The 16,891-nt window shown below is 33.9% G+C and overlaps 1 protein-coding gene across 1 annotated transcript; it reads left to right on the plus strand.

Moving 5' to 3' along the window:
- Positions 1–4,205: 4,205 nt before the first annotated feature.
- LOC139852491 (probable protein S-acyltransferase 12) lies at positions 4,206–15,601 on the plus strand. Its single transcript, XM_071841790.1, has 7 exons — positions 4,206–4,639; positions 7,455–7,668; positions 7,756–7,847; positions 7,932–8,058; positions 8,189–8,274; positions 8,595–8,660; positions 15,250–15,601. Exons 1-7 carry the CDS (start codon positions 4,442–4,444, stop codon positions 15,364–15,366), a joined length of 900 nt encoding a protein of 299 aa, XP_071697891.1. The 5' UTR covers positions 4,206–4,441; the 3' UTR covers positions 15,367–15,601.
- The last annotated feature ends 1,290 nt before the right edge of the window (positions 15,602–16,891 follow it).

The following is a 16,891-nucleotide window of genomic DNA, read 5'->3' on the forward strand; positions in this document are numbered from 1 at the left end:
TAAACTGAATATGCCCCTTTTAGTCTGGTAATCTAAGAATTAGGGAACAGACGCCCTAATTGACGTGAATCCTAAAGATAGATCTATCGAGCCCAACAAGCCCCATCCATGTCGCGGATGCTTTAGTACTTCGAATTTATCATGTCTGAAGTTGTCCCAGAATGATGGGGATATTCTATATGCATCTTGTTAAGGTCGGTTACCAGGTGTTCACCATATGAATGATTTTTATCTCTATGCAGTTTGCGAAATGCCTGATATGAGATGTGTATTTATGAGAAATGAAAAGGAAATCTTGTGGTATATTATTACGATTGATAAATATATAGGTTAAACCTATAACTCACCAACATTTTTGTTGACGTTTAAAGCATGTTTATTCTCAGGTGATTATTAAGAGCTTCCGCTCTTGCATGCTAAATAAAGACATGATTGGAGTCTGCATGCTTGTACAATATTTTTTAAAAACTGCATTCGAAGACTTAAGTTGTTGTGTAATATTATTGTAAACTATTATGTAATGGTCGTGTGAAAACGCTACATTTTAGATTATCATTATTTGATAATCTTCGTAATATTTTAAACCTTTATAGCAAATATAAAGGTTATGGTTTGTTTCAAAAATCGAATGCAGTCTTTGAAAAACGTCTCATATAGAGTTCAAAACCTCGCAACGAAATCAATTAATATGAAACGTTTATAATTATTATGAACGGGACATTTCACACAACGCACCATGTGATTTGATATGTGCTGTGGTGCGTATTGCACATAATTTCAGTGTCGTGATGGAGGTGGTGGTGATGAGGGTGGTAGTGAACGGTTGTGATGATTGTTGTGGTGATGGAGACGACATTTGAAGTGGTGATGATGATTGGTGTGGTGATGGCGATGGAATTCGAATTGGTGGTGATGATTGGTATGGTAATGGCGATGAACGAGAAGTGGTGGTGATTGTTATGTAGGTGGTGGTGATGTTGTTGGTGGTGATGATGTTGTTGATGCGGTTGGTGGATGTGAGGGTGGTGGTGAACACTGTGATAATGGTGATGAACGATGGTGGTGATTGGTGTGGTGGCGGTGATGATGTTGTTGTTGTTAGTGCTGGTAATGGCGGTATAGAGAAATCTGTATTTTTACTGTTGCTGGTGGTGATGTTGGTGATATTGAGAATGTTAGTGGTGGTGATGTTGGTGGCCATGATATTGGTGGTGATTAGAAAGTCTGGTGGTGGTGATGTTGGTGGTAGTGATGTTGATGGTGGTGGTAGAGATGGTCGCTGTGGAGATGGTGGTTTTTACACAGGCATGTGGGATAAGTAAGTGGGATTGATGATACATTCAGTACCCGAGATTGGCTTTTAACGCGTTGATAGTCGACAAAAATCATAAAAAAGAAAGATTCGGGACCTCAGTTTTGCCTTTTATAATCTTGATAATCGACAAAATGTTAGTAAATCTTATCCTGAAAATCTTATCTTATCCTGTGCAACATGCACCACGCGCGAACCAATACGTACTGTGTGAGGTGTTCAATGTGTGATGCGTGTTGTAGGGTATAATAGTATAACCAGTGTCGATGCACGGTTACCACGCACCACACACCAACTTACACACATCATGTGCAGTGCGTGATGCTTGTAACGGGGGCATTTATGCAATTACCGTAAGTTGAATGCATATTGTTAAATACTTTCGAAAATAGGCATTTTGACCAATTTCCCCTTAAAAGATTCACAAAATATATAATACCACATGGACCAGGTAACCTAGATCTAAGTAGGCACATTGTAATATGTCGGTTTTGGGGGACTATAAGCCATATCACTTTGTTAATGGGCTTCCATACTACCCTTAAAAACATCAAACAATTATTAAACCTACCATAATAATCAGCAGAAGTTTTTCTTAGTTCAAACATCAACTGACATGACAAAAGATTAAATTTACTTATGGAAACATAAATATCGTAGGACTCAAATGCTACCATACAAAGTTATTCGTCGATATTATATTGTATATTCTGCTTCGCTAGGGAAACGAACAGCAATCACTGCTTGTGTCTTTGATATTCATAAAATGGGAGGTTGATCAAATAAAATGCAATACTACTTGTGGATCAACGAGAAATAGAACAATTTTATCTGAAAAAAAAATGTAGCGAGTCGTGCGATTCATATCAGCCTTCTTAAAATATTAGATACATAATAAAATAATTAAATAAAGTACAAATATTAATGCAATTGTATAACTATTCATTCGATTGTACCGTTATCAAAGAAGCTAGAAAAAACAAAAATGAAAGCGTGAGACGACTTCCTATCATGGATAACAAAATACTCCTCTTAACTAACCCGTAACTAAATTAGGGATGAGTTTGGTACCGTACAGGTCAGTGGCGGAGCTTGAACGTAATGGTTGGAGGGGCCAAATTTTTTCGGATATGTGATATGTTTTTTAGCAAGAAAAACACGCAATATTTAAAGAACAAAATTGCATATTGTATACACATTTTAAGTAACAATATCGATTCTAATCGTAAGTTATCTAAGTTAACTTCTTAAAGCTCCTCCCCTGGTACCGATACCTAACCGTACTGAACCAATTGCTACCACTTTATTTATTACCCCTAAAGTGATTAACGAATACCGTATCAAAATAATCAGTTCGGAACCGGTAGGGTACGGGTACTAGTACGGTAAAAAGAAGTACTATATCCGTTTATAAATAAACATTCATCAACTCACTTTTGAAAAATTTCAAGAAATAAAATAAGAACATCGGTTACGAACTTGTTTCTTTAAGACAAATCCAATATTATTAAAGAAGCAAGAATTAGAAGGATTGTATGCAAATATAAGCATATTGTTTCAAGAGCATACAGTTTGAAAACTAAGCCACGAATTATGTGCAGAAAAACATATACAAGTGTTTGAAATATACAAGCTAGCATCCTCACAGTAACTCAAAAGAGAATGAAGGTGTTAACCAACGACCGCTATTAGTTGCTGTCTTGCATTTTGATTGTTTAGCGTAGTGAAAATAAAAATATAATACATACTTAATAGGTAAGAAAATCGATACAAGCATGTTTGATAATATTAACAATGGAAACTTATAAAAAAGACCAAAACATCCAAATTTTAATGAAAATGTAACATTAAAATTCCAAAACTCCTATAATTTCGGTATCGGTACCAAACTCGGTAAATACCAGCTATGTACCGTTTAGTACCGCATCCTTAGATATTGCTTCCTCCGTCTCAATTAGATAGTCATGATTTCCTTTTTTGTTTCTATCAAATTAATAGTTAATTTCATAAATATTTAAAAATAATTGGTAAAGTAGTATTTTTTTAAGTAAGAAAAAAATGTAATTAAAAAGTAAATATTAAAACTAAAAAGTAGATAGAAAAATACGTGTCAGTCACTTTTTTTTTAAACTGTGTTTTTTTATCTAAGAGCTACTAAATTGGGATGGAGGAAGTAAAATGCAATAGCGTAACATATTGGTATAGTACGGTACCGGTACGGTAATAATATGATATCGGAAATTCAGGCATGGGAATTGATATTTTCAAATTTGTTTTTGATAAATCCACACAAAGTCACTAAACTGACCTTAATGATGTGTTATATAAAATTTTTATTTTAAAATATTGAAGGGCATAATTGAAAAGTAATAATAAAAATGTGTTGATCTATCAAAAATATGTTTGAAAATATCACCTCCCTTCAGCCATTAATGTTAATCCATATTGGAGATAGTATAATTTTTCAAAGGGTAAATCAGTTATTGTGATGACTTAGGCCACTCCCTATCATAACTAAATTATTCATCATCTTAATCTTCCACATCAGCGCCACATCAACACTAAAATCTATAACTAACTCATAATTAAACACTCCCTATCATTGTTAAAACAATACTCCACTTTATATACAATGTACAAGTAATAAAGCATCAAATCCAATAATAAAAAACAGTTGAGACCCACAATTGCTATAACTAAGTTCATGCTTCCGTTAAATTGATGGTGAGTGTTGGATAATGAAGCCTATAACTAATTGGTGCCTATGACATTATGCGGATAATGAATGCTACATAAGCTATGATAACGGGTAATGAAGGATAATGAAGCCCATAGGAGTGGTCTTATTGTCTTATTGACTCGTAGCAGATAGTCAAACAAACAGATCGAGGAACAGGGGAATGGCTTTACTCCCCTTTTCCCCCACACTCCGTTAGCCGGAGTACCAACTGCTGACATCACCCAACCCGACCCACCCAAATTCAAACCAATCAAACAATCAACCAATCAATCAAGCTGGCTACTACTACTTCATCTTCAACTATATTAAAACGGTTATTCCCCACCACCACCACAACCACTACACCACGGCGTCAATTTTTCTTCAATCGACGCCGTACAACTACTACCATGGATTTCAATTTCTTCAAGTTATGCTCAGGTCTTAAATTCCTTGGTTACTTAATGATCCTATTAGTTGCTGCTATTATCGGCGTGTCCTACTATGTTGTTGTTGTTCTCACGTGCGTTCCGCATGTTACTCGTGGTACTGGTGGCGGATTTGCAACATTCCTTTCTTTCATTATCATCCTTGTATTTCACTTCCTTGTAAGTAACTGCTATCCTTAAACCCCCAATTTTATCTAATTTTGTATTTTGTTTGGCTAATTAAGCACATGTGGATCAACTTTGTTATTTCAGATGATTAAATTGTTGAATTCATATCCACGTGTGTTTAATTCTAGTACTGTATATGCTATTGCCAGGTGAACGTGTAAACGTTACTTGTTTTAGTGATATGTATTAATATAAAAATTAAAATTAAAAGATATCAAATGTTGAACACATTGACAGTTAAGTTTTCTTTTCTTTACTAAATTTATCATAACACAATGAATGAGTCATGTAGGAACAATATGCACATTAGTAAATATTGTGCAAATCTTATCTTAAAAGAAAATGTTCGAATTTTAACTATCGTATAAAGTAGTTTGAAAATTGTGTTCATGATATCTGCGTAGAGATAAATTTAAATAATTGATTTCCTAACTAGGTTTAACTTACCTGCTAATGCCTCTAAAGTCTATTCCAAATCTACATCCAATAATATGATGCCTAATTGAGCACTTGTTCACAATGCTGGATTGCTGGTGTGCACACTGGTTCTCACAGTGTCATTATCTGTGATACTTTAAAGGGCAAATTCCATTTGAAGGTAACCTTTTTACCTCAAATTTCCATTTTAGGTAATCTATGTTTATTTTGAAGTTTAAAAGATTGTTTTATCAAATGTTAATTAAAAAGAGGAGTATCGTTATTTTTGAGTTAGAACTTTGTCAAAAAATCAACAATACTCCATTTTTTAAGTAAATCACATGCAAGCCTGATATTTTTAAGTTAATATTTTTGAGTATCGTAAATTTTTTGACGGAGTTCTAACCGAAAAGTAACGATACTCCTCTTTTTGATTAACATTTGATAAAACAATCCTTTAAACGTCAAAATAAACATAGGTTACCTAAAATAGGAATTGAGGTAAAAATGTTACGAAGTACCTTTTAGTGAAATTTGCCCTACTTAAAATTACACATGTTGGAGGGCATGGCATAGTCTGCACTCTCACCTTACCAAATTGATGGTTTCTACTCAACCATGTTTCACTTGTTGCTACTTGTTAGAATGATAGTCTTCCTAGATATCTTTAATCTGTCTTACAGTTAGTAAAAGATAATCCGTGTCTCCGGCATCACGTTACGTCATCAGTTTGGCATATTTGGCTTGGTCATCCAAGAGACTGCACTTTACAGTTGATTTTACTGTGTTGTATCAGTACCAAACGAAAAGATCATGCTTGTAATGTGTCTGCGAGTACTTGTTTATACAACATCTTCAGCTAGTGGTCCTTATTATATCTTGTTCTTTGCCCACTTTCAGATTTTGACATTTCTTCATTTTCCCTTGCTTTATCATCTCCAAGGTTGAAAAAGAGGTGAGACGGAGACGAGTCGGTTAGGACTTTGAAAGGTCGTGTTGGTCAAGAAGCGGTTGAGACGGACGTTGACCAACGTTGACCTTTAAATAAAAATATATTAAATAAAAATATTTCAAACATAAATATTTTGACCATAAATGATTTACAAATAAGATGATGTGGTGTTAGTTTAAATAATATATAGATATAGATTTTTTTATAATTATATTATATTTATTAATTTATCTTTAAGGGATACTATTTAAGTCGGTGTTTTTCTTTTCTATTTTTTAATTGGGCTTGGGATTTTCGTTTATACTACACTGACCGACTTTGACTCCACTTTGACCTGTCTTCTTAGTGCTAACCGACTAACGAGATGTTTTTGGGCGAAACGGGATGGGCTAGTTACCAAACCGCCGCAACGGCCGCTGCAACCATGATCCTCTCTTTAGTTGTTAATATGTTGGAATAGTAAGCTTCAGTCAATAACTCTAAAAATTTATTTTCTAATACGATGAAGCATTTTCCATAGTGCTCCAGACAGTATTCAAGGAGTTTGTGCAATACCTTTTTGATTCGGGTACTACCCTATCGTATTTCATGTCCAAGCTCCCTTGCAACAACATTTTGCCGACATCATTATCAGATTTTGCTAGCCCTTAGGTGAAACTACCTTAATTAAATGTGCTGATGCTTATGTAACCGAGTATAACTGCTACTCTAGATGAGTAGTCTCCTTATGAACCTTGCTTTATTAGAAGCCATAATTTATTCTCCTTTGTAGTTTTCGGTGCCATGTTGTGATTTCTTGGTTCACCCTAATTTGAGCCACCTCATGTTGGTGTATTTATTATGCGGTGGCTTGTTTCACATGTTGTTTCCAGAACAATTTAGACAGTTGCGTATATTGATTAAAAGGTTTATGTAAGTTAGGTAAGGCTCATGTGAGAACAATATCAAAAAATCACTTGAATGTTTCAAATTCGAATCATATATAGATAAAATTAAAGTCGATATTTTTATAACTCATATATACAATGACGCGTCGATGCAGATTTTCATATAAGCTGAGAATTTGTAGATTCAGAGATACACATATATGCAATCCAAATAGACATACATATCAGTAGTTGTGATGTACTCTTCCAAATGTTATCAAACATTTCAGCAGGGATATAAAGTATAAACTACGTTAGATTTGCCGATAATGTGATTATATGTTATGAAATTTTAAAATAGCGAGTGTTCTTATCATTCTTATATGTACAAGTGTTCTCACATATCCCATCCTCTGTTGAAGTACATTCCATGTGTCTTAAATAAGTACCAACGTATATGAGTGTATCATCTGTAATCACAAAAGTTAAATTATTTAATGTTATAGGAATATGACATGCATATATGAGAAATTCAAATCAGGTTCTTATATTATAATTTCTCATCTTGTAGCTTGTGATGCTAACATGGTGTTATATCATGGTTGTATCGCACGATCCGGGCTCCGTTCCTGAAAACTGGAAACCGGCATCAGAGCAAAATCTTGAAGCTGGACTCAATAATTTAGAATCTACATCGTTAGATATACCTGATAGTAGACAAGCTTTGAGCTACTGTCGTTCTTGTCGGAACGGGAAGCCGCCACGTTGTCATCATTGTTCTGTTTGTAAGCTAAATTTATCGTATTCATGTAAACCTAAATGGATCACTAAACGGGGTCTAAATGTTTCTGTAACATTTGTCTTGTTCACAGGTCAAAGATGCGTATTGAAGATGGATCACCATTGTGTATGGGTGGTGAACTGTGTTGGGGCACGTAACTATAAGTATTTTCTATTGTTCTTGGTAAAGTTCTCTTATTATTGAAATGACTAATCACGTGTACACGTGTTAAACTGAAATTGATAGTGTATTTTTTTAACATTTCAGTTATATACGTTTCTGGAGACAACGATGGATACTCTAGTATTGCTTCCTAGTTTCATGAAATTCTTTAAAGAAGCCAAAGGTCATTCAACTTCACCAAGTGATCTTGCTCTTACGTTTTTGGCTTTTGGTAACAACTTCGCTCATCAACCTTTAATTTTGAAAAGTCAATAACGATTCCTTTGTTTTTTTTTTTTTTTTTTTTTTTTTTTTTTTTTTTTTTTTTACAAATTCTTAACAAATTCTTTACGTTGATGCAGTTTTAAACTTAGCTTTTGCCTTGAGCCTTCTTTGTTTCATCATAATGCATGCCTCTCTTCTTTCGAGCAATACCACTTCAATAGAGGTAATTACTACACTAAATTTGTAGCCGTTTCATTTATTTTATATATGAGGCTTGTTGTTTGATTTAAAATGGAAACAAAAACATAGAGTATTAAATTGTGTGTCTGAAGTAAAAAAATTTAGTTTCAAATTTACCAAAAAAATCATTGATCAAGGATGGATAACAAATTCAATGTTGGCAGTTTTTTTTTTTTTTTTTTGTTACCAACTAAAGTAACTGAAATAAATGACTAAGGCATCACATGATTAAAGAAGTGTTGTGTAGGGTAAAATGAGTACAATATAACTACTCTATCTTTTAATATATATTTCTTACGTCAGGTATATGAGAAGAAAGGTGTTCCGCGGTGGAAGTATGACTTGGGCCGAAAGAAAAACTTTGAGCAGGTAAGTCATATTAAACTTTCTTTTACCTAACACGAGGAATTCCACATATTAACCTGTAGGGCTAGTTATAACAATTTTGCTGTTGTATGTATCAAACTCGATATTTTCCATAGTATGTATTCTACCATAACATTAACATATACTCAATAATTCAATAAAATATACTCAATATTATTAGTTAAATTATAAATTCAATAATTCGTCTATTGTCTGGTTTTGACTTTTTGTTGGATTTAAGATATATTTGCCAAATGTCTATTATGCCCTTCTTTCAATAACCTTAACCTATTATAGTTATAGTTAAACGAAGGGAAGTTGTTATAAAGATTAATTAATAAATAAATTAGTTGTTATATTGAATGCTCTATTTCCAATAATAAAAAGGGAATAATTGAAACTCTAATGTTTTATGTTATAATTCAGTAGGCTTATAACTACCTTTAGTGGTTTGATTCTTGATGTTATAATTCAGTAGGCTTATAACTACCTTTAGTGATTTGATTCTTGATTAAGAATACTAATAATGAAGTGTAAGAACAAAGATGATAATGGAGAAAGAAAGAAACACTTTGTAAGTGTGTGAAATGGTGCAAGTTTAATGCTTGCATTCATGAGTATTTATAGCCTAAAATCTCAATATAAAAATACATACTTTGTGTACCAAAATTGACTATATGTATACACTAAAATTGACTATCCATATCTATATTATTATTATTATTATAACACTCCCCCTTGGATAGCAATTTTATTTTGTTGAAGATCAACTATAAATTACTGCCTCGTTAAAAACCTTGCTAAAGAAAACCCAGTGGGAAAAAACTTTAGCTAAGGGAAAAAGAGTGCAGCATGGAGTTGACTCCCCCTCAAGTAGACATCGCTTCAGCTGTTACATCTTTTGAACATGTCTCATGCCAATGTTATGAACGTGTGTTCTGAAAATAGCAGTTGGAAGTGCTTTCGTGAAAAGATCAGCAGAGTTTTTGCTGGATTGAACATATCTCATTTCAATCTCGTTGTCCTTAATGAGATTTTGAGTGTATGAGAAGAATCTAGGAGGTATGTGTTTGGTTCGGTCACTTTTGATATACCCTTCTTTCATCTGTGCTATGCAAGCTGCATTATCTTCATAGATAATTGTTGGACTTTTATCGCGTTCTAGTCCACAAGAATCAGTAATGATTTGTGTCATTGATCTCAACCAAAAACATTCCCGAGTAGCTTCATGTAATGCAATCACTTCGGCATGATTTGACGATGTAGCAACAAGTGTTTGTTTTTGAGAACGCCATGATATTGCAGTACCTCCATTTAGGAATACATATCCAGTTTGAGATTTAGCTTTATGTGGATCAGATAAATAACCTGCATCTGCATAACCAACCAAATCTTGTTTTGATTCGTTAGAATAAAATAATCCTAAATCAGTAGTTCCTCGAAGGTATCGAAATATGTGTTTGATCCCATTCCAGTGTCTTTTGGTAGGAGCAGAGCTGAACCTTGCCAACAAATTAACTGCAAAAGAAATGTCAGGTCTTGTACAATTTGTAAGATACATAAGAGCTCCAATTGCACTAAGATATGGTACTTCTGGTCCAAGAATGTCTTCTTGATCTTCACATGGACGAAATGGATCAGCTTCAACATTGAGTGATCTAACAACCATAGGAGTACTTAATGGTTTTGCCTTGTCCATATTGAAACGTTTCAAAATCTTTTCAGTATATGTTGTTTGATGTACAAGTAAACCATTAGGCATATGCTCAATTTGTAAACCAAGGCAATACTTGGTTTTTCCGAGATCTTTCATTTCAAATTCTTTCTTTAGAAGTTGAATGGCTTCATGGATCTCTTTATTTGTACCTATGATGTTAAGATCATCAACATAAACAGCTATGATCACATATCCGGATGTTGTTTTCTTAATGAAAACACAAGGGCAAGTAAGATTATTTGTATACCCTTTGCTTATCAAGTAATCACTTAATCGGTTATACCACATACGTCCCGATTGTTTTAACCCATATAAAGATCTTTGTAATTTAATCGAATACATTTCTTTGGGTTTTGCATTTGATGCTTCTGGTACCTTAAATCCTTCAGGTATCTTCATATATATATCACTATCAAGTGATCCATATAGATAAGCAGTCACAACATCCATGAGATGCATTTCTAAATTTTTAGAAACTGTCAGGCTGATTAAGTATCTAAAAGTAATTGCATCCATAACAGGGGAATAAGTTTCTTCATAATCAATTCCTGGTCTTTGAGAAAAACCTTGAGCTACAAGTCTAGCTTTATACCTTGTAACTTCATTTTTCTCATTTCTTTTTCGGATAAAAATCCATCTGTATCCTACAGGTTTCACATCTTTAGGAGTGAGAATGATGGATCCGAAAACCTTTCTTTTATTGAGTGATTCTAATTCAGCTCGTATTGCTTCTTTCCATTGAGCCCAATCATGTCTATTTTGACATTCAACCATAGATGTTGGTTCTGGATCATCATCATTATTCATGATGTCATACGCAACATTAAATGAAAATTTCTCATCAAGATTTTTCATTTCATTTCGGTTCCATAATATTTTTGAATATGCATAATTGATTGCAATTTCTGTATTGACATCATCAATCTCCTCTGCAGTAGGAGTACTGATTTGTGGTTCTTCTTGAACACTTTCTTTTACTTCATTATCAGCTGATTTTCTTTTTCGAGGATTTTTATCCTTTGAACCAATTGGTCTTCCACGTTTCTGACGTGGCAAAGATTCATGAGTGACGTTATTGCCAGCTTTTGGAATTTCAATTCGAGCTGGAGTATTTACTGCTGGTATATATGATTTTGTCACCGTTTTTGTATCTGTAAATGCATCAGGCAATTGATTTGCAAGTTCTTGTATATGCATTATCTTTTGAACTTCTGTCTCGCATTCTTTTGTGCGAGGATCAAGATACTTTAATTGAGGTTCACACCATGAAACATCATTTTCTTTATTTTTCATTTCTCCCCCTAATCTAGGGAACAATGTTTCATTAAAATGACAATCAGCAAAACGTGCTGTAAAAACGTCACCTGTCATAGGTTCAATATACCTTAATATTGAAGATGTTTCATATCCAACATATATTCCCAACCTCCTTTGAGGACCCATTTTTGTACGTTGTGGTGTCGCAATTGGAACATACACTGCACAACCAAATGTTCTAAGATGGGAAATATTTGGCTCTTGACCAAAAGCAAGTTGTAGGGGGGAATATTTATGACTTGCACTTGGTCTGATGCGAATCAATGCAGCAGCATGTAAAATTGCATGACCCCATATAGATACAGGGAGTTTTGTTCTCATTATCAATGGTCTAGCGATTAACTGTAAACGTTTAATCAATGACTCGGCTAAACCATTTTGTGTATGCACATGAGCAACAGAATGTTCAACAACAATTCCTATAGACATGCAATAGTCATTAAATGCTTGAGATGTAAATTCACCAGCATTATCAAGTCTCACCCTTTTAATGGTGTAATCAGGAAAATGAGCTCTCAATTTAATAATTTGGGCAATAAATTTTGCAAATGCCACATTACGGCTTGATAACAGACAAACATGAGACCATCTGCTAGATGCGTCTATTAGAACCATGAAATATCTAAATGGTCCACATGGTGGATGAATTGGTCCACATATATCACCTTGAATTCTTTCAAGAAACATTGGTGATTCTTTCTCAACCTTAAGTGGTGAGGGTCTAGTTATCAATTTTCCAAGAGAGCAAGATGTACATGGAACCATTGTATCATGATGGATTTTTCTATCCTTTAGTGGATGTCCATGAGTACATTCAATAATCCTTTTCATCATTGTTGATCCTGGATGGCCTAATCTGTTATGCCATAAACTGAATACACCAGGATCAATATATTTTTCGTTAACTACCATATGTATTTCTGGTACATTTATATGTGTATAATGTAATCCAGAACTAAGTCTTGGCAGTTTTTCAACCACATGACTCTTGTCAGTGATACTTAAATATTTCTCATTTTCTGTTGTCACTGACTGATAATCATACCCGTTAAGGTATATGTCGGAGAAACTCAATAAATTTCTGCTTGACTTGGGAGAAAATAAGGCATCATTTATTAAAAATTTTGTACCATTTGGTAGTATGAAATTTGCCTTTCCTATCCCTTTTATCAAGTTAGCAGGTCCTGATATTGTATGTATAGTTCCTTCCGTTGGTTTTAGATCAATAAAATATTTCTCGGATTTAAGTATAGTGTGTGTAGTTCCACTGTCTGCTATACAGAGATCTCCACCACTTGATTGATGTTGTATTCCAGCAAAATTCATATTGAACTTCATATATAAGAAATAAATAGTGAGTACATTAATATTACACAATATTTTAAACGCAAATAGATAGTACTGAAACATTTAGCAAACATAATGACAAAGACAGACGATATTAAATCGTTTATTTTTCGAAAGACACACAACTTAAACATTCAAGAAATCTTCATATAAATCAGATGGTTTCTCAGTGACTGTTGGATCGACGTTATCCACAAAGTTTACTTCCTTTTCTTTATCTTTCAGCAAATCCTGATACATCTTAACAAGATGTTTAGATGTTCGGCAAGTATTAGCCCAGTGGCCCATTCTACCACATCTGTAGCAAGATTCTTCAGAATTTTTAGAAGAATTTTCTTCAACATCTTGTTTAATGGGCTTGTTTTGTGGTTGATATTTATATTTTCGTGGATTACTATTTCTTTGACCACCACGGCCACGACCACGACCACGTCCACGCCCATTACCATTACCATAAGGATGGTTTCTACCATAGTTATGGCTTTTGGCATGATGATGGTGATGGTTATTATAACCACGACCTTGCCCGCGTCCTTGTCCCTGTTTATAATTATTTGCAGTATTTGCTTCAGGGATTGCAAGTGTACCAGTAGGACGGGATTGCTGATTTTTCATTAATAGCTCATCATTTTGCTCTGCAACTAAGAGATATGAATTAAGTTCAGGATATGTTTTGAACTTTAGCATTCTCAAATTTCTTTGCACTGTGATGTTTGCAGCATTCATTGTGGAGAAAGTTTTCTCCATCATGTCTGCATCACTAATTTCATGTCCACAGAATTTAAGTTGTGAACATGTATTATACAGAGCTGAGCTGTATTCATTTACTTTCTTAAAGTCTTGGAACCTTAATGTTCTCCATTGTTCCATTGCAGCTGGAAGTAAAATTTCTCTTTGATTATTGAATCTGCTTTTGAGACCTTCCCATAAAACATGGGGATCTTCTACAGTCACATAATTATTTTGTAAGCATTCATCAATATGTTGATGAATAAAGCAACATGCCGTAGCTTGTTCTTTTTCAGAACAAGTGTTGTTTTCATTTATGGTTTCAAGAATGCCCATTGATTTAAGATGCATTTTTACTTTTATAACCCATGGCATGTAGTTGTTTCCAGTTGATTCTAAAGGAGTAAATTTAAGCTTTTCCAGATTCGACATTTTCTATTATCAAAAATTAAAACAAACATCATGATAAATTAGAGTCAATTTATATTCATAAGTATATAAACATTAAACATAAATTTAATATAACATAAATGATAAGTAGGTGACAGTGTCGACCATGTGTAAGCAATCATAAATAAATGTTATATAACAAAAATATAAATATTAGTAAACATAAATGAAAATTTGGCGACAGTGTCGACCATATATTTTTTCAGGTGGTATAACCGACCTATATCATTCTGGTGGTATAACCGACCATATATCATTTTGGTGGTATAACCGACCATATATCATTTTGGTGGTATAACCGATCATATATCATTTTGGTGGCAGAGCCAACCATATTTAGTATTAAGATTATCGTGCTGATAACGTGTTATAATTCAGTAGGCTTATAACTACCTTTAGTGGTTTGATTCTTGATGTTATAATTCAGTAGGCTTATAACTACCTTTAGTGATTTGATTCTTGATTAAGAATACTAATAATGAAGTGTAAGAACAAAGATGATAATGGAGAAAGAAAGAAACACTTTGTAAGTGTGTGAAATGGTGCAAGTTTAATGCTTGCATTCATGAGTATTTATAGCCTAAAATCTCAATATAAAAATACATACTTTGTGTACCAAAATTGACTATATGTATACACTAAAATTGACTATCCATATCTATATTATTATTATTATTATAACATTTTACAATATGTTGTCATTCAAAGTAAGGGTCAATATTTTTGGAAACAAAAAAATGGTAAGGTGGACAGTTTTTTTGGTCGGTGGGAGTATATCAATGGTGTGGCACTGATCATAATAACTTGGTAGATAACATATCATTGTATATGACAATACATCGTTCAAAAATTGGGTACTGCTGTAGTAGTTCTTGAGAAATAAGACATACAATAGATAGATATTGTTCCTAATGCAATATATACGATAGCATAAATGGTAATTTTCCCATATGTTGAGACTGAGAACCCTTTTATAAATCATGAATAAATTATTTTTATGTTAACACGGTGAGGAATTTCGCTACGTTGCAGGTTTTTGGCTCTACGAAGGCACTTTGGATGCTCCCGTTATTTGCAAAGGAAGATTTAGAAAATATACCCGCATTACATGGCCTAAATTTTCCTACATGTTTGGACGATGAATCTTGATGGTTTTGACTTTTGACATTGTACCAACAAACATTATTTAAAACTTGTTGTGTATAAAAACGTTTTACATATTAATCTCAATTATTTGTGTAGCGTTGACACTTGTTAAAATTATTTGTATAGCTGTGTTGCTTGTTATGGAGGGGATAAAAATAGGTTTGAATGTGAAGTTGGGTATCGTATGCGAATGATGCAAAGTGACATTCTACCATTTTCAATGATTAAAAGAAGAGTTTACACATTTCGTGCACATTGTTCAATTGACTTTTTTCCACCAATGTTTTCATCAACTTGTTAAAATGACAATGGAGTATACACATTGTTTTTGATAAACTTTATATTATGAACTTTAAACTTTGTATTGAATAGGATTGATAGATAGACTAATGGTGTCGTGTCAAGTTGCGATAATGTGATAATATGTTACACAATTCAGGAACATATGATTATCGATTACAGCATTTCGTATGGTAGCGAATTGTTACACATTAGAGTTTAGACAATCTAGGAACGTACATTCAAACGTGGGGGATAACCAATTCGTTGAAAAAAATTAATACAAGGGCACAAGTTAAAAGACATCTAATGATGTTTTATTTTCATAAATAAATAGATTAATGGTGCGCGGAGGGTGATGACAACACGAGATTCTTTCACAACTTCATTAAAAGAAGATCGAACAAGGCCAAGATAAGAGATCTATATATCAATGGTATCTGGCAAGAAAATCCCAACGCTATTAAGGCCGAAGTGTTTGATTTTTATTGTAGGTTATTTGAGCCGCCTCTTCACTCGAGGGCTGAGTAGGCTCCAGGAGCTGCAATTTAGCTCGTTAAATGCTGATGAGGCAGCAAGTTTGGAGGTACCATTCTCGGAGGCTGAATTATGGACGGCTATTATAGATTGCGGTGGTGATTCAAAAGCCCCTGGCCCTGACGGTTTTAATTTTAAATTCTTCAAGAAATTTTGGTGGCTTGTGAAAGATGACCTCAAAAAGGCGGTGGATTGGTTTTGGTCTGTTGGTTGAATGTTGGTTAATGGACTAACGACAAAGTTAAGTATGATGCTTAACCAAAAAATATGTTTTGATGATGACACATACATATGCATAAGTGATGATCGACATTTTAACATAAAACACGCAATGTCACTAATCCATACTTGATCTTGCAAATGACCAAGTCAAACAAAACTTAAAGAATGAAAATAAAGATCAGCAAAGTACACGGTCAAAGTACGGTCGACCGTACACTTAGCCGTAGAAGCATAAACTGAATCTGCAACTCAGTTTTGTGAAAACAAGTTGCACGGCTGCCACCACGGTCAACCGTAGTGCGACCGCAGAATCTTCTGTCACCATTTTTGATCAAATTTAGTTTGACCACTTCCCGACATCTATAATTCATGAAACCACTTCCCGACGTTGATGTTGGTGGTACTGGTTATGCTGCTGGTGTTTGTAACCTTTGCACCATATTCTCTAAAGCCACTACCCGAGCGCGAAGTTCGTTGACTTCTTCTATCA

The sequence above is a fragment of the Rutidosis leptorrhynchoides genome, chromosome 6, assembly GCF_046630445.1.
Source record: "Rutidosis leptorrhynchoides isolate AG116_Rl617_1_P2 chromosome 6, CSIRO_AGI_Rlap_v1, whole genome shotgun sequence".
NCBI lineage: Eukaryota > Viridiplantae > Streptophyta > Magnoliopsida > Asterales > Asteraceae > Rutidosis > Rutidosis leptorrhynchoides.

Bases quoted from the DNA above. Each gene is read 5' to 3' on its own strand.
- LOC139852491 (XM_071841790.1), top strand. From the start codon at position 4,442: ATGGATTTCAATTTCTTCAAGTTATGCTCAGGTCTTAAATTCCTTGGT. The intron at 4,640-7,454 runs GTAAGTAACTGC...CTCATCTTGTAG, and splicing joins TCCTTGTATTTCACTTCCTT to CTTGTGATGCTAACATGGTG. The intron at 8,059-8,188 runs GTAACAACTTCG...ACGTTGATGCAG, and splicing joins TCTTACGTTTTTGGCTTTTG to TTTTAAACTTAGCTTTTGCC.